The 22,675-nt window shown below is 42.7% G+C and overlaps 2 protein-coding genes across 2 annotated transcripts in view; one reads left to right on the forward strand and one right to left on the reverse strand.

Moving 5' to 3' along the window:
- Copg2 (coat protein complex I subunit gamma 2) overlaps positions 1-1,695 on the forward strand; it is a 133,553-nt gene extending 131,858 nt beyond the window's left edge. The window contains exons 22-24 of the mRNA XM_076833159.1: positions 145-283; positions 573-671; positions 1,127-1,695. Of these exons, the coding sequence (XP_076689274.1) occupies positions 145-283; positions 573-671; positions 1,127-1,257 (369 nt within the window). The 3' untranslated portion in view covers positions 1,258-1,695. The remainder of the gene's footprint in view (positions 1-144; positions 284-572; positions 672-1,126) is intronic.
- Mest (mesoderm specific transcript) lies at positions 1,107-19,736 on the reverse strand. The gene is made up of 12 exons (XM_077109480.1): positions 19,689-19,736; positions 11,142-11,296; positions 9,516-9,595; positions 9,022-9,099; positions 8,759-8,895; positions 8,519-8,577; positions 7,299-7,339; positions 6,428-6,498; positions 6,077-6,178; positions 4,692-4,768; positions 3,893-3,956; positions 1,107-2,994 (listed from the first exon to the last, which is right to left on the reverse strand). Exons 2-12 carry the CDS (start codon positions 11,293-11,295, stop codon positions 2,877-2,879), a joined length of 981 nt encoding a protein of 326 aa, XP_076965595.1. The 5' UTR covers position 11,296; positions 19,689-19,736; the 3' UTR covers positions 1,107-2,876.
- Between the last annotated feature and the right edge of the window lie 2,939 nt (positions 19,737-22,675).

Here is a 22,675-nt window from a genome sequence, read left to right on the forward strand (position 1 = left end):
AGACTACATAACTATTGTGGTAACAGAGTTTTTCTTAGGCCCCAACAGGGATTTAACATAGAATGATAAATGATTATGTTCCTTCCCTCTTTGTTCTGTATCAAAAAGGATTTTTATTTATCGATTCTTGCTTATTACCCATAGCTGGAAGATCTTGAAGTGACTGTGTCTGATCACATTCAGAAGGTTCTGAAACCTAACTTTGCTGCCGCCTGGGAAGAGGTGGGAGATACCTTTGAGAAGGAGGAAACCTTTGCCCTCAGCTCTACAAAAACCCTTGAAGGTGAGAACAACTTTGCTGCCAGTGTTATTGCCTGATAGCAGTATCAACCTAATAGACATATATATTATTCCAGAACTCCTTTTTCTTTAAATCCTTCATAACTCATCTACTTAAAAGGCCAGGTTCCTGTCTTCATCATCTAATTAAGCCAACTATTTTCTAGGCCAGTACCCTCCCTTATATGCCATCTATACCCCTGTTTACCCCCAGCTCCCAAGATACCCCAGAACAGCAGCAGATCACTGTGCTGAACTATTCTAATACTGTTGCATAAACCTTCTCTACACAGAAGCTGTCAGCAATATCATCACATTTCTGGGCATGCAGCCATGTGAGAGATCAGATAAAGTACCTGAGAACAAGAATTCCCACTCACTCTATCTGGCAGGTAAGAGACTTGGATCACATTTCCCTTAAATTTTGTTCCAAATTTAATAGGAAGGGCTGTGGATGAGCATCCTGTGCCCTGCTATTGTCCATCATCCCATTATGTGAACAAGAATTTGAAGTACAGTCAAAATGAATAATTTGTTTTGCATGCCATTCTTAGGTTCTTTTAAGATGTATATCTGGCCCAAGACACTGAAGTCTCACACAGCTACCAGTGCTGCCTCCTTCTCGGTCTTTTAATACTCCAAATCAATATTATTCAATGCCTTCTGTGTGCCTGGTCTCATGGGACTATTGTTAAAAAATAGAATTTACATGAAGGATTCAATTCCCACAAATTTCTAGAAAAGCTAAACTAAAATAATAGAAAGGAGATGTAGGCAGAGCATGATAAATTTCATTATTTAGAGCTTGAGTTCTTAAATATGGTTTTCCTCACTTTTTTCCTCTCAGGTATATACAGAGGTGGCTTTGACTTATTGGTGAGGTCCAGGCTGGCCTTAGCAGATGGAGTGACCATGCAGGTGACTGTCAGAAGCAAAGAGAGAACACCTGTAGATGTTATCTTGGCTTCTGTTGGATAAGTTCTTACTGGGCAAGATGAAGTTGATGTGTATGTATGTACATCACTGTCAGAGAGCTTTTAGGCTAGCGGCATGAATTTCCCAAAATCACACTTTAAAGATTTAATGACTTTAGAGAAACAAACTAACTGCTTGGCCCTGAGCCAGCAGATTAAGCCAATGTCTGTCCTTGTGCATGGGTTTTGGTGTTCCTTGGTTTTGGATTTTTTCCTTTCTCACTTGGTCAGCTCTGGTATGACAGTGCAGCTTTGGGTGAGCTTGAAAATCAAATATTATCCTATATTCCAGCTGCTTAACTTCATTGTATTCTTTTGTTTAATGTGTGAAAGCTCCTGGCAATGTTGGAAAATTTTATCCCAAAGGGGTGGTGGGGGAGGGGAAGCCAGAATCCACTTTAGTCACAATTCATTTTTATTAATAGAAAATAAACACTTATTCCAGTTTCAAAGTTGTTATACTTGAAGTTCCTAATTTTTAAAAAAAGAATTTAAAATTAATCACTTAATAATCCTATTTTGACTAAGACAATGAAACTGTGGCTTAAAAAAAACTATTCAGCACCATTTGCTTATAGGTCTTTGAGAATTTGTTCTTAAAGTGTCTGGGAACTATCCTGTAGGCTAAGTACAGGAACTGCTGAGCTGCATGAGAAAGCCTCTCTGGGACAGCCAATGGGAAGCTAAGCCACCATCACCAGAGGAGTCAGTGTACTTCAGCAAGGTAACTGAGTATACAACAGTCCCCTCCCTACACTTCAGCCCAGGAGGGACATGCTTCTAAGCACTGAGGTATGAGTAGTTAGACTATTATTTGCTGTTAGAATTGATCTTTCCAGCTAATAACAGTAAATCTCTGGCACAGATGCAATTGGTTCTTAATGTCTGTGATTTTAGGAAATTCTGTAAATAATTTGGATTTAGTTTACTCAGAAATTACACGTTTAATAAGGTTCACTACTTTGGCAGAGTAAAGGTCTGCCATTTTAGTGTCCTTATAAACTATATACAATGTGTAGGCATATCATACTCTTATACCATACTTTAAAATACTGCATTACTTAAACAAATATTTTAACAAAATGTCTATAATTTGAAGCAGCTGATGAAACTAACCCAAGTATGACAAGGGATATTCACTCTCACTTAAGCTATATTGCCTAGAGAACTTTAAAAACCATGTACCCTTCAAGCTGTTTAAGGAGAGATAAAGGCCCCACTCCTCATTCTCTACTGTGGAATTCCAATTTGGGTTGGGCCAGAAATTAGCACTTTCAGATACTTCACAAAAGTTCCACAGAAGTGTTAAAAAGTCTTCTAAGCAAAAGAATTTCTAATGCCTGTCTCTATGCATCCATGAGAAGTCATGCTCATCAGAATTTCCTAATAACACAAAGACAAGTCTATATACTTCATCAGAAGTCAAAGGAATGAGGTGGACTATTTTGTCAGAGTTTCTGCTGCCTTTTTTCTATATTCTGATCCATCAATGTGAGTAAAGTGGACTTTTGTGAGAAAACAGTGTTTGATTGCCAGGACCTCTTTTGGGCATTTCTTCCTAAGTGGAATACACAACAGATATGGGAGTGGGGGAGATAATACAGGGAAGCTACTCTTTCCAGCTCAGAAGGAGTTGATGAAGCCCATATATGCATTCAAGAAGCCCATGGGATCCTCTAGCTGTGGGTAGTGGCTAATGTGGTCATCCAGAATCGACACTGTGGACCGCGGCAGCGTTTTCCTAGTGGAAGAGAACAGCATGTAGGTGAACTTAAGGCTGGAGGGAAGGGAGGAGGTAAGCCAGTGGGAAGCCCCATCAAATGCCCCTGCAGATATATACCACACCAGAAGGAACCAACAAAAAGCTTATTTGCCTTCTACTTTGGAATTATCTAAGGCAGATAAACTTGCCAATTCCACTTATGCAGACTAGTTTTTAATTGTTCATAATTCAACACACAACAACTTGAAAATATAACACTTTTGCAACAGTTGCAAAACAGGATGAATGACTTTCAGCTCTTTAGAGAAGCATGAAGCATCGAACAAGTGGATCACTCAGCAACTCACTGCCCCAAGCAAAGATAACCAAGGACCTTCCTTAATCTCAGGAGGCGATGAGAGAGGGGATTTTGACTAAAATTTACAAGCAAGCCATCTACTACTAGGCCATATATGTCCACTAGGCTATATGAAGGTATGGAACAGTCTTACGTGACATAGTCAAAAGATTTCATATTCCAACACCTTCCAAGTAAGTACCCAGAGAGCATAACAACTAATGAGAAGGCACTTTTCCTCTTAATCTCTCCTATCAGTCTGCTCAGTTTAGGTCAACAAACTGGCTTTACAGTCAGATTAAAACAAACATTTAAGATATATCCACTTTCATTCCTTGGTTCACATGATAGCTTTTTCGTATCTCTATACCTAGGAATATGAAATAGCCATAATAGTGAAAACAGGCTATACACAATAAGAGAATATATACTCAGTTTCTTGATCTTTCCATGATATGGTTTCTGGATGAACAGCCAGTGAGGTCAGAGACAATAGCTAGTGCCAACAGCCTCAACAGGTAATTCTGTTTACCCCTGTCAGGATGAAATACTGACAAAACACCTCTGAGCAAGACTCACCTGTACAGCTCCAGAAACTCTGGGTAGGGATTTATAGGATCCAATGGCCCATAGATAAAATGAACTAAGAAACAGAAGAGGGATGAATTACCAACAGCTCTCATTTCTGTTTTCCTACTGCCATCCTAAAATTAACTCCCCTACCTCAAAAAAAAAAAAAAAAGATTTTCTGCAAATTAAACAAATTTTTTTTCTCATAGGAGGCTAGGTAAACTACAAAGAAAATGGGAACAAGTCAGTTGTTTCATTTGGCACACTTTCTCCTATATGCAGCCATTTTATCCTTCCAGGTCTTCTGTTCCTGGACCAAAAAGAATAAGCTTTCAACATTCTCATTTTGTAAATCCAAGATACTGTCATAGTTTAAGTCTCTACAGTTATTTGACATCAACCAATAATTTCTTGAGCACTAACTACTGTATGTGAGGCCTATGTCAATATTTTCATTCTGTGAGAATGAAGACACCAATGAGCTCAAACCACCTATAGCCTCTTGATTAGTAATCTCAACAGCCTCCTGTCACAGTAGTTCAGCAATGCCAACTACATGTTTCAGTGGTTTATACATTTGACTCTACATACATCACTGGTGTTCCAGATGTTAGAAGTAGTGTTGCTAATGAAATAAAAGGACACCAAGTTAAATTTGAATTTCAGGTAAAAAAACAAAAATTTTGGTTTTCTTTGTTGATACTAATTCTCAAAATATAGTTAACTGTTTAGCTAAAATTCAGATTTAACTGAGTTGCAGTTATTTTAACTTAAGTTTTCCTATCAAAAGTAATGTAAGAATACTCACTGGGAATAGTTACAGAGGCAAGAGCTCCCACCCAGCGTCTTCTAAACTTCTTCCTCTGATTAATGTACTGTAAGAGACTATAGGACAGGTAAGTCAGCAGGAGCAGAACAAGAAACCTTGATTATTAGTGGAACTCCAAAGCCTGATCTGAGCCACAAGTAACACTTTTGCATCTGGAAGCAACTTAGATGTCCTGGGAATGGCCCACTTTATCCATTTGTATTAAGTATCCTCTGGCTACAGCAATGATCATACCTCTCATATCAACAGAAGCACAAATGGGCCTACGCATTTATTAAGCAGGGAATGAGAGCTCAGAAAGGCTGAAGGTTGTTTTGGAGCATATGTGACTAAAACCTGGACTTAAGGTTCTGATTTTAGCTCCACTACTAACCAGCTCAATGACTCAAAGTTATAACACACATCTTCTGATCTCAGTTTTCTCTTTTTTAAAATAGGAGGAATGAACTACATGATCTCTAAGTTGACATCGTCCTCTAAAATTAAGTGTAGAAGTTCATGAACATAAAATGTCATCTCTGTACTTCATCTGATCACAGAATGGGGAGAATTCCTTTTCCTAAAGTGCAAAATGTTGTAGCCACATTTCAGCTCTCAGACTCATGTACTGTTCTGTTCTTCCTGGCAACTCCAGGATGATGATGATGATAATAATAATAATTATTATTATTATTATTTGTGAACCCAAATATCACCTTATTATTTACTTTTTTGAAGAATTTTTAAGGAGATCATGTTTGTTCTTCAGTTTTTTATATTAAAACTAATCTTGAAGGATTTCACAGGGACTTAGGTTAGGAGAGAGGAATGACTCCTGCTAACACACAATCCCAGCAAAGCCATCAGTTAAAACACTGATGCTACTTGACCCCACTGATAAAAAAAGACAGGGCCTCAAGTAGTTATGGATATTACCATTTCTAGGTCCCTCAGTGAGAACCAAGGCATGGCAGTTCTTGGTATAAGACAGAGAAGTCTTGCATCTCATTCCCTGTTGCTATTGAAAAGATATGCAAAAGAAAGAGCCTTGATACTTTTTTGAGAGGTACTAGGCTCCTTTCACAACTATGATTGGACATTTTGAAGCATTAACAAAAACTTCTAAAGTGTATCAGTCAATTAGCATTAAAATTCATAGCTATTTATCCACCCTTCTTGCACCAAATGGCTTAGGCACAGGGCTCACCGTATCTATTTATTTCTTTTTGAAAAGCAGAGACCAAGACCGGTTTTCCATTTGCCTCATAGGTCCTAACCAGCCTTCTTGTGATAGGGAACTAGTCATCAAATAGAAGCAATCTTGCATCTTGCCCCACTATCCAAAAAAGCCTCTCCAGAACCCAAAGGAAAGGTTTATTTCTTACCTGTCAATCACCAAGTTCCCGTCATTGTTTCGGATCCCTGCCCACATATCCCACAGCTCACTCTCCGAGGGTCGAGTGTATGGTCCAAAGACTGGAGTAAGACTGAAAAGAGGCCAGAATGCAGGAAGATAAGTGTAGAGAGAATTCAGAATGTTAAATATGGCTGGAACCTCAGAGGTCATGAAGTCTGACCCTTAACTGATTTATGAATTCCTTCTACTACTTTCCTGGCAAGTGGCCAACACCTTTGCCTGAATATCTCAAACCCCAAGATTTGGCCCTGAATTGTAATGGCAGCAACTTTTCACTACAGCGTTCCCAGGCCATACTCCATCTTTGATAACGACTTACCCTCGAGAAAATACAAAGAAGTTCATCAACCTCGTGAGGATGGGTGACAGCACACCTCCATCTTTAAGTAGCTGTAGATAATAAGTGAAAGTAAAAATCAAGAATCCAGAGAAACCAACTCATCAGACAAAAAGTTTTATACTAGGAACTAAAAAAGTTCCATGGTTAGCTTCAGTTTTGTTTTGTCTACCCACATTATTCTCTCATAGAAGACAAATATATTTCTAATTATCATTACGATTACACTTCTATACTTCACTAAACCCCTAATATGCTTTTTTCTTTGTTTTAAAGAAGCAGTATCTCAGGCACCATGGTGCACACCTGTAATCCCAGTTACCTGGGAGGCTGACGCAGGGGGATTAAAAACATAAGGCCAGTCTGAGCAATAGAGTGGGACCCGTCTCAAAAAAAGAAAAGAATCAGGGTCTATGTTGCCCAGGCTGGCCCTGAATTTCTGGGCTCAAGACATTCTCCTAGCTCAGCCTCCCAAGTAGCTTGGGACTATAGGTGTACTCCGTAGCACCTGGCCATATATCCTTAGGGCTTTTAACTTTTGTGTATTCAAGCTTAGACTAGGATCCCAGTTTGTTCAGATATCATACTTCATACTTGTGACACAAATCTTTACATAGTTGTATTTCTCCAAATAACTATTCATCTCTCATTCTCAGAAATAGTTTTCAGTTTTATGTAGGAGCCATTTCCACTGCTTTGTTTGCCTAAGAAGGGGAAAATTAACTTTATTAAAGTGAATTCATAAGGAGGAGAAAACTTTTAAGGGTTATACCTGCTGTAATGAGCTACAGTTAAAAGGTCTACTTTTAACACAAGCCTTAAAATTGAGGACCTGTTCAGGGAAGTAGCCAACCTTTTGGAGAAGGAGAGGCCGATGAGTCTCAGGAAAGATACCTGTAGAAGAAGAGATTTCTCTTAGTCATTTACCATCAACTTTTAAGTCAAAAGTAAGACTGTTATCAGAAAGTATCCACCCTATCTGTTGTCACCTTTTGGGCCGTTAGCCAAAATGGATACACAGATAAAACTTAGTACAGCCACGCACTACATAACAAATTTCAACCAACAGCGGACTGCATATATGTGTATCCCCCTTGTTAAGCAAGGCATGACTATTATTTTCTATGATTACTTCTCCAGAGTGTTTTGTGTTTACCTAATTAAATTATATCCTACTGGAATTTTTTCCCCCATTTTAAGGGTGGGAAAAATAATTACACAACTATCCATAATGCTGATGACTAGGCTGACTCCACTTAGCATTTCCTCCCACCACACAGAACACAGTATTGTTAATGATTTGGGCTGCAGAAATACAAGATTCTTTCAGTAAGTGAAGGTCCTAAAAGAAAATGGTGGTGGGGGGGGACAACCAGTTTTTTCTTTTCCATTTCTCTCCAGAATCAATGGAAGAAAGACATAAATATTGCTGAAAAAGGAACAGACTTGACTCTTCTCCCAAGCTGCCTTTAAGGCATTCAGGGGACATTTGGATATTCATGGATTTAAAGCCATGCTCAATGGCACACAAAGAAAAAGAAACATTTCCAAAAGTTCTAATCTGGGGCCCATTGATTTCCTCCTGAAACTTTGTATTGCCATCAAATAAGAATTTTAAGACTCTAATACTTATACCATAGATATATGGTATCTATGACTTATTTTTTTTTCATAACCTGCTATAGTCATTACAAATACATCAAAGCAGCACTTACCCTCCTCATTACTTCTAATTAGAGTGCTACCAGACCCACCATTAGATCTCACTGTCTAATGCACTACAAAAGCAGTATATATTACTGTGATACAGGTTCTTATTGACTGTATGTCAACATAATTACTTTCCTTTGTAAGCCTATTTATTTTTCTATATTTAAAATCATCATTCTGAAAAGGGGTCCATAAATGTCATCGACCCCAAAGCAATTCACAACACAAAAAAGGTAAAAGATCTTCAAGATTGTGTGTGCTTGCAGTATCATCAGATTATACTTAGATGTCCCTATATCATCTAAAGGTGGCCCTCCTAGGCTATGCCCCACTTTTCCACCCTCTGCCAAGACAGACAGTTACCTCCATTTGACAGACAGAGACTCTTTATAGTAAGCCGGCCAGATCGATTTTGCTTGTACCTGGAGCAGGGAATGAGGAAACACACACACTTAACTGAGCAGACTGACACCAGCGCAGCAGCCGATCACAGCCCCCCCCACCCCCGGAAAAGAATAGCAGGGGGCCAGGAACAATTTACTTTCCCAGCATCTTAAGCTAGTGTGCAGCCTGTGAAGAGGACAGAAATCTGGCTTCACTGACCTATACAGCAGCTCCTGAGCAACAATGTCTCCATAGTCATGAGACAACAGGTTGATCCTACGGTTCTGGAGTCCTAGATGGCGCAAAAGCGCCTCCACGATGCTGGCCTGCTCAAATATGGAATAGTGGTGTGGTCTCTAAGAAAAGAAAGGCCAGATACACAAGATAAAGGATAAAGTCACGTACAGGTCTCTCTGCCAGCCTGACCCCTCCATCCACATCCTCCCCAGTCCCAATACTGGTTCCATATAGGTGCTTCTCACCGGTTTGTCACTGAAGCCAAAGCCTAAGAAGTCAAGGGCAATCACTCGATGAAACCTCAGGGTCAGACCTTCCCAAATCTGTAAGAAAGAAAGGATGATTTGGATTTTCTGCTCCTGCACCGCGCCTCCCCTCCCGTGACCCACAGCAGCACAGAAGCTTCATCCCTATCCCAGCTTTACAGATGGACTTTGATAAAGTGAAAACCTCTTGAAACTACCACTAGCCACCCCCGAGTTGATCCTCCTGGGAAGTGCTTGATTCCTAGTGATTAATCTATTGAAGGGGAAGCTCCAGCATTGTTAACTTCCCAATGAGCCTTTCCAGACTGCCAAAGAGTTTTTTACTCCCTTACAGTAAATGAGAAACAGTTAGATGTTTAATGCTATTTCATAAAGTGATTTAAATTTTCAAGAGCCTTGTAGTACTAACAAGAAAATCCTTGATATTTGTATTTTTGAAGACATAGTAGGACCTAGAAAGCTGACTTCATTACCTTGTACCAGTCATAGCTGGAAGTTGGAAAGCCATGTAAAAGCACAACTATCTCAGGACTGCCAACCACACCCACAGAGTCTGGAAAAAAAGGCAGATTGGATTAGGGCAACTCCATATAAAAATAACTTTGAATATGTTAAAATCTTAACTAATATGGTATAAAGGACAAAAACCTATAACCAAGTTGAACTGATATTTTGCTTTTTAAAATGAAAGCTAATTGCTTCAAGTAATAACAGGCAATTTTTAATCTGTATATTGAAAAATTATAAATAGGATACTTCCTGTGAAAATATGAAGGTAGCGTATCTATATCTCCCTTTATTTTATATTAAGTTAAAATACAAGCTTATTCACAGTAAAAAGTAAACTTTCCCAGTTAAAAATATATCATCAACACATAAACTAAAAATTTTTTGTAATTTATCAGTAAATTATTACAAAAATTCTATAATACTGAGCAATTCTTCCTGTGAGTGCTTTATAGTTTTATGCTGTTTTAGCAGAAGAAAACCAATCTGGTATCAAAAGCATAATGTCCAAACTATTATACAATTCTATGGACTACAAAAAAGCATTAATCAATACAGATAGGAACATTTTTTAATGCATATGATAATATGGAATAATTATACATCTTTCAGATTAGCCAGATAGTTAATAAAATGCCTTACTAATAATACTGGATTAAAATGAATACATTTATATACTGCCAGTGGCATGAAAATTCAGTAATAAGATTTTTTAAAATAATTTACAGCAATTAAAAATGTTATATACTTTAGCCAAGGAGCTTTATTCTTAATCTATACAAATAATCTGTGCAACAACAAATATTGAAGATCTGGAAATAAACCAAACCAATATAATATATACTTACTTAATTGAATATAGCAAATGAGAGGAGGTCAGGAGCAATAATGAAAAACGGTTTATGACAAACATTTTTCGTTATTGCTCTTGACCCCCGCCCAAAAGAAATCTTTTCCAGTCTGTTTCCCAGTTTCTTCACCTAAAAAATGAGATTAATGGCACCTATCTCCAAATGCTGTTGTAGAGATTCAATGAAACAATGAAGGTTGAAAATGTAATTCGATGCCTGGCATATGGTTATTACAGTAATAGTAATTATCATTAGTAAATTAATTCATACAATAGTATAAAGACTTAACAGTATAAGACTTAAATCACATTTAAAAATCTTTATAGAAAACAATTCAATAAAATTAAATCAGGAATTGGGGGGAGAGAAACAATGGTAGTTACATCTCTGAATATTGTACATATAACCTGACACTAGGGGTGCTCAGAAGAGAAAACTAATATATGAATACAAATCAAGCCACACCAAAAAAAAAATAAAAAAACTTACTAAAAAGTCGCATACAGAGATTGGACTCTTAATTCCAACCCCCACCCCCACAGCTTTCTGAGTCTCCTGGCTCTCCAGTGAATGAGGGGAATTAATCCATGCCCCTCATTCCTTCAGGGACACTAAACAGAGAAAGGGGTTACTCCCCTCCATCACTAAGGGGCAATAGAGACCAAGGGACACAAAATAAGTACCTTGGCTGGGACCTATGTGGATCACACCCATAGGGTATTCCAGTAATCCAGTTCTTACCCTGATAGAAGATGCGCAGTCCCTTGTAGGTGAAAAACTTGCCAGAAGTCTTCCAGGAGTGCAGCGCAGGAGAGAGCTGAGGGGGTGGGATGTGCAGGTACGCGGCCAGCAGGGGCACGGCCAGTAGCCCCACCTGGACCCACCACTCCCTCATCCTGTGGGAAAAGCAGTTGGGGTAATATGGTACACTTCCACATCCTGAGCTGGGAGCATGGAGTGGGAAACTTTTGTACCATACAGTGACTATATTGCCCACCAGCCCCCCCTACCACCACCAAGGGCAAAAAGTTTATCAAGTAGAATTGGATCACACCTCTGTGGCTGTGGCAATCACCATAATTTGCTCACCACTCTACTTTTAAGGGGAAAATATATTATTTCAGTATGTAACCTTCTACCTACCTTCAGCCACTTTAACCCCTCAGCTCCCCCATACACACACACATACCTTTGTGCTCTTCCTGATATCTGCTAAAGAGGTTTCCCAAGGAAAAAAATAACTTCCTGCATATTCTAAAAACTTTAACACCTATTCAACAACCCCTAATGTTTAAAATACATGTACATGCTACTAATGTCTTAAAATGTGTGTGTGTTTGTGTGTGTGAGAAAGAGAGAGAGACTGACTTATCACATGTCCTTAAATAGAGAGCTGCTTCTGATTTTAAATACTTGTCAACCCTCTGATCCAAGTGAAGCTCCCTTTAGCACTACTGTCCAGATTTGGGCTGAGAAACCATTTAGGGTAAAGAGTCTGTAAAAGCAACAAGACAGCTGCTCCACTGTATATTCCAACATAAGCAGCTTTGTCATGAGCCTGCATATCTAATCTCTTAAAAATAAGTCTGGGCAACAGATTATATTCCTCCTTTTCTTAGCAGACTCTAAGTGCTCATTTAGTTAATTTAATGACACCCCCCACCACCACCACCCCAACCCCACCACCACCCCAAATCCGAGAGACCCAGCATGTGAGAATTGTTTTTTCTCTTTGGAAAGAAAGCACTGGTTTCTACACCCAGCCTTGCCATGCCCAAAACTTCAAAGATCCAGATAATTCATGCACACTGAATTAGAAACCGCTTCCTGTGTCCAGTCTGCGACTCCCCATGGTCACCAGGGAAAGAATTCCCAGTTGTTTTATCAAACAATCAGAATGGAAACAATATCCTCCAAAATTTAAATAAAAATTGTCATTAAAATAGCCACAAATAAAGGAGATCAGTTGCTCACACCTTGGTGAAACCGGCTTTGCGTCTATGCGCGCTCACCCTGCCATTGTGTTACCCTTAATCTGGCCACAACCCCTACCCAACGTGAGCAAATCCATTCACAAAAACGCCTTTTTTTTTAACTAAAAAATATACGCATGATTCCACTATGCTAAAATAACCATGTCCCTTAAGCTCAGTTCCCTGCATATAGTTTTTAGCCATCACTAGGATAGTCTTCCCCGCCCCTGAAGTACCTGCCTATAAAACAGAAACCAAGATTTAGTTCTACCTTTCATGGTAATAATAGAAACAATTGGAAAAGTGCTGGAACAAGAGGGTCATATCACAATCTGCGCCGCGCAACAGCGGCAGGCTACATCCCAGTACCGCCTCCTAAATAACAACAACAAAAAAAAAAAAAATTGGTTTTCGTTATCATTTTCTCAGTGCTATCTGCCCTATACCTCAATTCATTTATTTTTCAAATCATCTCTCCCGGCATCCATTCACAGTCCCAGCAGCAGAATCTGCAGTGACTCAGCAAAGCACCAGGGAGGGGCTCCTTTGGCAGCAAACCATAGGGGTTGGGGGGGGGGGACAAAAATCCCGCGCCTGATACCCACGTTGCGCTCCTGCACAACCCACCGCTGGCCCTCTTTTACTCTGAGAAAGCAAATCAGCCCCTTAGAGAGTTATTCTCTGTCTTAATTGCCTCGGTAAAATTGCTCCACCGACATTTTAGAATTTTTAGTAGTGAAGCAAGTACGAAGATAAAATGGATTAACATTTTTTTTGTCAAATTCCCATTATTTGATGGAGTCATGATTCAGAGTATAAATTCAACAAACTCCAGTAAAAACTATGGAAATTAACCTCTTTGAGCCTTGATTTCTTCATCTTGTACATGGGGAAAATGCATTTGTCTAATATTACCTGACGGCATCGCTGTGAGAGGACGAACTGCTCTGTAAACCCGCTAAATCATGTTACAGCATGACAGTTTGGTCGCATCCCAGTTACCCCTCGCACGTCTCGTTTCTGACCTCTGAACAATACTTAACATCTTGGAGATACGGCGCGGCAAGTTCTAGTCACACCTTTGCGGTAACCCGCCACCGAGACGCCAGGATCTGGAAATCTTAAATTGCGCTACTGCAATAGCGAGGTCTAAATCACACCACCACAATACCAGGGGTCTGGAAATCATAAATCCAGCAGGGCAATACTGGGGTCTAGAAACCCCAAGTCACAAACCAGTGAGGGTCGGGTCTAAAAATCTTTAAGTCACACCAGGGCATTACCAGGATCGCGAAATCATAAGTCACGCCACAGCAGTGACTAGATCTGGAAATCCTAAATAACACCACGTCAATGGTGGGGTCTTAAAAATCGTAAACCAGACGAGTGATTCCAGGATGTAAAGGTCGTAAGTCACACTACAAAGATGACCAGGTCTAAAAATCCTAATTCACAGCAAGGCGATACCGGGGGTCTGGAGATCATACATCATATTGGGGTGAGCTCATGGTCTAAAAATCTCAAACCTTACTGGGGCGACCCCGGGGTTTAAAAATAAGCCGGACAGACTCCAAATTTGAAACATTCTACGGCTGACAGAAGTGACCCCACTAACACCAAGGAGACAGAACGGTGGCCGGCTGGGTGGGGTTTTCTTTACAAGGCAGCTGGGCTCTGCCAGGCAGAGTCGCCAGCACCCGAGACTAGGATCACCCGGCCACACCCCCACGTGCCCTCCACCACAGCCTGCACGCACCCACCTGCGGAGGCGATCTCGGCGCACCATGGCCGCGTTATCCCATGCCGCCCGCCGCAGGGTTGCAGAGCACTGGGCGCGCTGAGGCGCCTGCAGCTGTGCAAGGTCAGTGGCGGCAGGAACGCTGCCCACCGCCGGCCCAGGGCAGCCGGCAGCGGCGGCAATGAGCGGTCACTTGGGCAATGCGGCACTGCTCCGGCTGGCAAGGCGCGGCTGCCGCAGAGGAGGTGCCCGGGCTGCCGCCGCCTGCCAGGAGGCGCTGAGAAGTGCTGGTGGCCGCAGCAGTGCCGAGCGAGCGGGCACGGACTTTTAGAGCCCACCCGCGCCCCGCCCCTGGACCGCCCACCACACCGCAGCGCCCCTCCCGAGCGCGCCAGCCGCAGAGCCCCTCCCTGCAGCCCTGCCACCGCCGCAGTGGTGGGGTGCCCCCCTCACGAGCCTTCAGAAGTGTGGATCGCCCCCAGCACCCCGCCGCTTCCTCGCAGACCCCAAACCCTGAGTTCGTGATTGTGTTGCAGAACCCTTCCTTGGAAGTTAAGGCCTCAGGCAAAGATGGCAGACCCCTGAGACCCCAAAACTCCCCTTACAGTAACCACAGGCCCCAGCCCTAGAGGGTGGCCAATTGACCTAAAGGAGAACAGGGCTGTGGTCCTTGCCGCGGCGCCTGTTTGTATTCAATGCCCAAAGTGTGGATGCCAAATCCTATGAGTGCCCATGTCCGAAAGAGCGGACCGCGAGCACCCAACATCTCCGAAGTCTCTAAGTATGGGTAATGACCAAGGGAACCATAAGCTCTGTGGGACTCTCCAGGTTAGGGGGAACATATAGGATGGCTGCTACGGAGCAAAGCAGGCCAGAGTTGCACAAAGTGTGGTTTCCTTCGGGCAACCGCAGCAGTGCGGGACACGTTTCCTCTACAGCAGTGCGACGTGGTTGGCATGCCGGAGGCCACCGCAGCGCGGATTCCGCGCGCGGCACTGGACCTGCCACACAATCAGGGCAGCAAGACCCCCTTTATGTGCAGCAAATCACAATGCAGAGACACCAAAGGTGCAGGAAAGAGGAAAGGGATTTTCTTTAACCCATAGTCCTTTAAAAGGCATCTATTACACCTCTGAAAAGAGAAGTGTCGAGCATCAGAGTATCTACATACATTTTCTGGCTATAAATTGAAATTTTGATGGCCGCGCTCAGGCTAAGCGTTAACAAGCGAGGCAGCAGCCCAGAGCCGGCCGGTCCAGCGGGGGCGCTGCAGACCTCTGTTCCGCACCAGGCAGAAGCCTTTCCAATACTTCGCAGTCTTGGGCCAGCAGTGCAGACAGCACGACTCGGCAAAAGGCTGGCCACAGGGCTAGCCGAGGCTGCCGGTATCTAAACGCACTAGGAGCCTAGGGCCACCCACCAGATTCTGTAGACGCCAGCCATAGGAACAAGTCATCAGAACGTGTGGCGCATAGAGTGTATACCTACCAGGGTCTGATTATGAGGGGCATGAAACAAATGCTTGTTTAGCACGTAGAGTGCACTAAGAGCCGGGTACAAAATAAATGAGAAAGGGCTCCTGCCCCAGAGAAAGACACTGGCCATCTGGAGGTGGGGGGAGAGATAAGAATTGATGCTTTTAAAAATTTCCTTTTGATTTCCTAGCAACATTTTGTTACAGATCGGCGCCCTCCTCCCCAACCGGTAAGGCCCTCAAAGACCAAACCCAAGTGTTATTCACCTTTTGTATCCCCAGAGCCCGCCATGGTGCCAGTCACAAAGCAGGCCCCTAACAAATACTGCATGAATAAGTACAAAAATTTGAGGGCGCAAAGGGGAGGAAGTAATTAAGAGGAGGGGGGAAGGGTTGTCTTGAATGATGAATAGACATTTACCCGGAGAGACAAAGAACATTCCAGCCAGAGGGGACTGCATTTGCAAAGCACGGGAGGCTCAACCAGGACGGCACAACCATTGGGGAAAAAAGGCACGACCTTTGGGCCCCGGGCCCCAACGGACAAAAAAATTAGGCTAGAAAGAGTAGTCCATCGGAGAGAGGCTGGAATTTGTCCTAAAGAAAAGGAGAAGCCCCAGATGGATTTAAACCCTAAAAAGCCTTAATTGGTTACTTAACAAAATTTAAATGAGTCTCTTTACAAGTTGAGGATTACCTATACTAACTAGCCACTGCCACTTTTTAAAGACTGAATTACTCAGCAAGATTTAAACTGGCCCTTTCAACAAAGTAAGGACATTCCTATTTTAACTATTGAAAACAATAGCAAGAGCCTCTGCATTATATATTTCTCATATTTATCCTCAATGGAACCTTTGAGTCCTACAAACAATTCCATACTTTCATTCTCACAGGCCAGAAGCACCAGCATCCAAGATGAAGGCAATTTTCTAATTAACAGACTAAGTGCCCCACAAAGGATCCTATTCTGAAGGCCACAGAACATATCTACCCACATGGAACAAGTGTGTAGACTGGGGGAGAAACAATGTAAGCCCCTAGGGGAAAAAGGAGGGCCAGGGAAAGCTCCCAAAAACTAACAGAAATCCCAAATCTGATGGTGAGGAGAAATCCTCCCCGCACAGAGTGACTAGGAAAAACTTCTTTGGAGAAGAGGAATGGAGGTCGATAGCCATGGAGCCCAGAACTTGGTTAAATAGAATAAGCATTCCAGTTGGGAAAAATCTCTGCACAATAACAATGAGTCGGAAAAATGCAGAGCATGCTATGACAGATCAGCTTGGTTAAAGCCAGGAATTTGCCTTCGGAAGTGGAAGGAGAAAATGCTGACCATGATGCCCCAGGAGTCAAAGAGTTAAGGAATCTTCTAGTGGTGCCCGACTTAATTCCAGAAGGAAGCTTCTCTGCAGAGGGAGAATCTGGCCCGAGGTATGTAACCCTTGGAAGTGCCTGAGAAAACAGACCGTACATAAATACTAAGTCAGCCTCTGGCTTGCTCTCAGGGCACCCCTTCAGTTCTTCCAAACGGATCCTATCTTGACCAACATCACATGCAGCAGTATTTCCTCAGACAACAGCTTATCAGACATTCCTATCACATTCCAATTCTATCACAGGTCCACATCACAGTAAGACCTCAGATTTGTGCAAAATTAGTGTAGAAAGCTCTGCATTTTCCATCTCATTGATGCACAACAGCGTTAGGAAATCGTCAGGGCTGGTTCCACGGGCTCAATAATCATATTTTTCTAACCTCAATTTTAGACCCAAATTCAAGGATATTTACAAAAACAGCATAGAACTGGGGCTGCCACTTTTAAGAGCAGTAATTATAGATCTGAATAAACTAAAAAGGTGCAAAATGGAAGAAACCTGAACAGCAGCATTTTGTAAAACTTAGGATTTCAGTTAACAAAAAAAGTTTAGTAAATCAATGGGATACGGGTCCAAAAAAACTACTGTGATTGTAGACTATAGAGAAGTATTCAAAATAAGCTAATCCTACACTGTTCTGCTAGCTAGACCTCACAGAGAGTATTTTATTCTGTTCTACAGAGCAGATATTAAGACAAACAGACAAACAGCAGTGTGTTCAGAGATCAACTAAAATGTACTGCAAATCATGTCATAAAAAGTGTAACAGCTCTCATACTTTAAGCTCCTACTATGAGCATGGATCATCACCCAATTTATCCCTAATCCTCTCGGGAACCCAGCTAAATGAGTATTTTCATTCACACATCTCAGAGAAAGATATAGCAGCTCAGAGCGCTAAGTGTTAGTATGTGAAGGGACTGGGAACGGAATCAGATGTGTCTGGCTCCAGAACTGACGTTCTTTCCACTGCCCCACATTGCCTTCCTGTTTGAAATAACTGGGCATGTTTAGTTTGAAGAAAAGAAGCCTTGTGGAGTGAGTGGAAGAAGGAAATGTGTTAGCAGTCCTCAAATATTTGTGGAAGCAGCATTAGACATTTTACTCTGTATGGCTCCAGTGAGTGCAAACTGTGGAGAAACAGATGTCGACAACATACAGAATTTTCCAACAGTCAGGAAGGAGTGTCTAGAGGGATGAGGTGGCTTGGCCATTTTGGGACATGACAAATTCCCTGTCACTAGAGGCTGGGTAACCCTATGGAATGCATGCAAGCTCTGGGTATGTGGCTGAATGACCTTTAAGTTCTTTTCGTTCCTGATAGAAACTAAAGTTCAGAGAAGTGTTGGAACTTGGCCAAGGTGGTCCTTCTACCCAGGAGACAAGTCTCCCTCAGCCCAGCACTTTTGTACAACCGACTGCTTTCATGCTGAGGGCAAGACAAATTGAATAAATTACCAATAAAATCACATCATCCTCTCTCTCAAATTTAACCAACATATTCCTAAAGTGACTACTGTCTTTCTCCCTCTTTGGAACCATATGTGGATAACAATCTCTGCAGGAAATCTCCAAAGATAATGGTAGAGGGAAACAACACAGCTGAATAACCCCTGTAACCAGGATCAGATGAACCAAAAAAAAAAAAAGGACAGATACTGTAGTTGTCTCCATCTATTACAGAATTGCTGGGCACTCCTAAATTATCTTTACACACTCTCTACATTACTTCACACACCCCACAATCCCAGGACTGGGAGTACTACCCCATAATTCCACTCCTCGAGGCCATTTTAGTCACTCTAACGGATAAATAGGTTGAAGGATCCTAACAGATAATAGTATCTTACACGTGTACAGCTCTTTGCCCTTTCACATATCTCATCTGCCGCTCACCACAGCCCTCTAAGAAAACCTTCTTTCGGACAGACAGGCAACTTCTTCCTAGCTGCCCGGGAAGAAAGGCTACAGCACACGGCTCCTTCTCGTTTTCCCCCCATTACTTTCCATATTAGATTATTTCTCCTAGCCTGGATGAGTCAACCCACGAGCAGGTGTTTCGGTTTTCCTCAACTGTTCTCGTCACCTCACACCTTCCCCAGCTGTACTGCCCCACCGCCGCCTGGCAGGGCCCCCGCCCACGCCACCAGTGCAGCTCTCCTGCCCTGGGCGCCCCAGCCCGTCCCGTGCCGCCGCTGCAGCCGCAGCGCTCGCCCCGGGAAGCCCCCGCGCGCCAGGCTGCCGCGCACCCCCGCTCCTTCCACCTCCCACGCTGGCCCCCGCCTCGCCCTCCACCCCTCGGTCACAACGGTGTGCCTGCGACCTCTCCAGACACAAAGGCTGATCCCAAGAGGGAAAGCGCAGCCCCCCAGGGCGCCCCGGAGGGCTGGTCAGGCTGCCCAACGGAAAGGGGAAACGCTGGAGGGGAGCCAGGCCTCGGGAGATGGCTGGGGCCCTTTTGTGTTCTGGTCCAGGCCGAGATCTGGGAGACGACGACGACCGAGGCCCTCGCCCATGTGGCACGCCTCGTGCGCGCACCCACACACCCCCGGGCACCCTGCGCTCGCCAGATCCTCGCACCCTTAGGCCACTGTCACTCAGCTGGGTCCCAGGACAGGCGTGGTCCATTTGCACCATCCATTTACCCCAAGTGGGGCCAGTCCCACTCTTGGGTGGGCTGCGAGGGGGTGGGTGGAGGTTCCACTCCTTTCCCGCCCGTCTCTTACCTGACTCAGGTAAGACCTGGGCTACAGGACTCCATGTTTGGGGGACCGGGCGCGCATGCGCTCCTTGGGGCCAGAGGTTCTCGGCCTTAACCCAGTCCCCAGGGAAGACTCGGCCAAGCCACCGAATATCAGGCTCCGGGCTAGAGCGTCGCCTCCTCGGCACTCAAGCCCATCGCCCCCGAGCCCAGCATGTGCTGCCGCCTTCTCCCTGCCAGGCGTCAGCGCCACCTATTGCAAAGGGTATGAAATGGCAGGCCATGCCTTGGACATGGGCATAAGGCGTGGGTAAAGGAGAAAAGAATTATATAAGGCCTGATCTGAGTACTTTCCGCGTTAGATTATTAAAGCGAAGGCCCAAGAAGCGATATTTTGATAGTTACTAACTATGGAGAGATCCTGGTGAACCTCCCCTACCTCAGCCATTACACTAATTTCATAGTTACCTCAAGAACTATCATTTTTTTTTTTATCCCCAGCCCTACCCTCTTCCCCCACACTATAGATCGGAATTGTTTGCCTGCCTTCTCTTTATCTTCACATGACAACACACAAACTTTCATAACTCAACAATGACTAGGTAAATTCACCACCTTTTCTCCACCCGCTCTTTGCCACACCACAAACTGACCCCTGTCTCCAGAATCTTTGCTTCCTTCTATATTCTCTGTCTTGACTAATGGCACTACCATCCACTCTAGTTTCCCGCACAAGATCGCCAGAACTCAGGGCATGATGGAATGAGATCCAGAGTTCAGGCTGTCAGTGATTTCAATCTTCCTGGTCCTTTTCATCTGACCTCCCAAGTCTCTCTTGAACTCCTCTTGCTGCCCTCCAATTCTACTGCCATCTGCACTTCTTCAAGCCTCTTTATCTCTCATCTGGACTATTGCTTCCTGATTGGCTCTCCACCATGACACCTTTCTAGTTCATCATTCACACACTGGGCAGTGATTTTTCCAAAATGCAAACCTGAGCACACCTCTTTTCTAAAACTTTCTACTGACATTAAATTCAACCTTTTTATCTTGATATGCAAAACACTTCAAAATCTGGTCCTTGCCTTCCTCCAGAATCTTCTCTTTTATTCCTTCCATCTCGTCCATCCCCCAAAACTTCATAATTTGACTTCATGTTACTAATTCTAGTTCCTCCCAAAACACCATCCAGTTTTCTTTCTCCACATTTTCATGCCCTTTTCCCTGACCAAATATCCTTCCCTGCTTTGGCTACCTAAAAAAAATTCCTAATCAGTCTTCAAAAGTCAACTTAGTTGTAATGTTCTCTTACATGACTTCCAGGAAATCTTCTACAGAAAGAATATCTCCTTCCCTGTGCACTCTGTCCCTTGGACACACTTACACAGTTGCATTTATGCTGTTTTACAGTGATGTTTGCAGGTCTACCTTGTCTCTTCTACCATATGACTGAGCTCCTTGAGAAAAGGGACAGTGTCATTGATATCTGTGTCCCTTTTCTCAACCTAACATTTTATCATGGTGAGAAGAACGAACAGCAAATGTTTGTTGATCACTTTATGCCAGACACTGCACCCAACTCCTCGTGTATATTAGTTACTTCTGGTGATTACCCTACAAAAGAAGACCTGTTATTATACTAATTTTGCCAACAAGACAGCTGAAGAGGCTTTGGCAGATTAAGGAGCTTAGCCAAGATTTCAAGGCTGGTAAATTGTGGAGTCAGGATATAAATCCAGATCTATCACCTCATGTTTATCCATTTATTGAAAAGTATGGTAGAATTAAAATGATATTTGAAAAATCACAGATCATTTCTTAAAAGTATAAATGCTTACAGAATTAATTTATCTCTTAAGGGGAAAGCACATAACTATTTTATTCTAGTAGATGGAAATAAAGTGTTCTAATTTAAACTAATGGCATATAAAGCCAAATAAATATTCTTGATGTCAGGCTAAATGAAAAGACAATCCTTTTATTATTCTATATCATGTCCTTATTATATAAATGTTATGAGTATGTTTGCTAAGGGACTGATGTATTGTAAACCAATACTTTTTTTTTTTTTTTTACAAAAAGCTTCTGGAGGGGCTGGAGTTGTGGTACAGTGCTTGCCTGGCATGTGTGAGCCCTGAGTTCAATCCTCAGCACTGCATACAAATAAATAAATTAAATAAAAGATCAATTAGCAATTTTTTTAAAAAAAAATTTAAGCTTCTGGAGAAGTGGGACAAGAGGGATCTAAGTTGAAAGTCAAGATAGACTTTTCAAGAAGTTGCCAGAGATGGCGATATCAAGATATTGTGAAGGTTATGTGAAATCTAGATGATTTAACATATGTAAAACACTCAGTAGAGTGCCCAGCACATAGGAAGCCCTCTATTATCACTCTTACTGGTGTTGTTAAGAATTTCAACTAGTTCCCAATTCAGTGTAGAGATAAACATAGAGCTGACAACAAGCAATGTGAAAAGTGATATAATGCATCCATGATAGAAATTCTGTGGGAATTTCAAAGAGATGAGGATCTGTCAGGGAATCAGAAGAATGGCAGGGAAACAAGATGGTAGGCAGAGATCCCATGATTGAAGAATGAGCAGCAAGTTGTTAGAACCAGAGAAATACTATCTAGCTTTTGCAAAAATATTTGTTAGCAAAATATTGTACTACAAGAGGCTCAGTTTCTTAGAACCCATCAGTTTTTAAATGCCCACACCATTCCAAGCATTGCTTTGTGCCTGTCAGGCAGGAGGCCTGGCCACTGGGCTAAGGAGAAAGACTTTCACCAAGATGATATGAGAGATGGAAGAGGTCACATAAGCTTATGGTAGCGTATCTCAGTACCCAAAGAAAGCTCCAGCCCCACTGGGTAGTCTAAATGGGAAAATCAGACTCCATGAAGGGAAAGTACATTCCCATCCCCCAGGCTCGAGTACCTCCCTAGAGAGGAGAAACAGTTGAGCACAGACATGGTGATGTGTACATTAAGCAAGAGGAAAGGGGTAGGCC

This window comes from Callospermophilus lateralis, chromosome 1, assembly GCF_048772815.1.
Source record: "Callospermophilus lateralis isolate mCalLat2 chromosome 1, mCalLat2.hap1, whole genome shotgun sequence".
Classification (NCBI taxonomy): domain Eukaryota; kingdom Metazoa; phylum Chordata; class Mammalia; order Rodentia; family Sciuridae; genus Callospermophilus; species Callospermophilus lateralis.

Excerpts from the sequence above, each read along its gene's own strand:
- Mest (XM_077109480.1), bottom strand. The coding sequence starts at position 11,295 with ATGAGGGAGTGGTGGGTCCAGGTGGGGCTACTGGCCGTGCCCCTGCTG. Across the intron at positions 9,596-11,141 it reads ACTGCGCATCTTCTATCAGG|ACTCTGTGGGTGTGGTTGGC; the intron begins GTAAGAACTGGA and ends CTTTTTTTCCAG. Across the intron at positions 2,995-3,892 it reads GAGTTTCTGGAGCTGTACAG|GAAAACGCTGCCGCGGTCCA; the intron begins GTGAGTCTTGCT and ends CTCTTCCACTAG.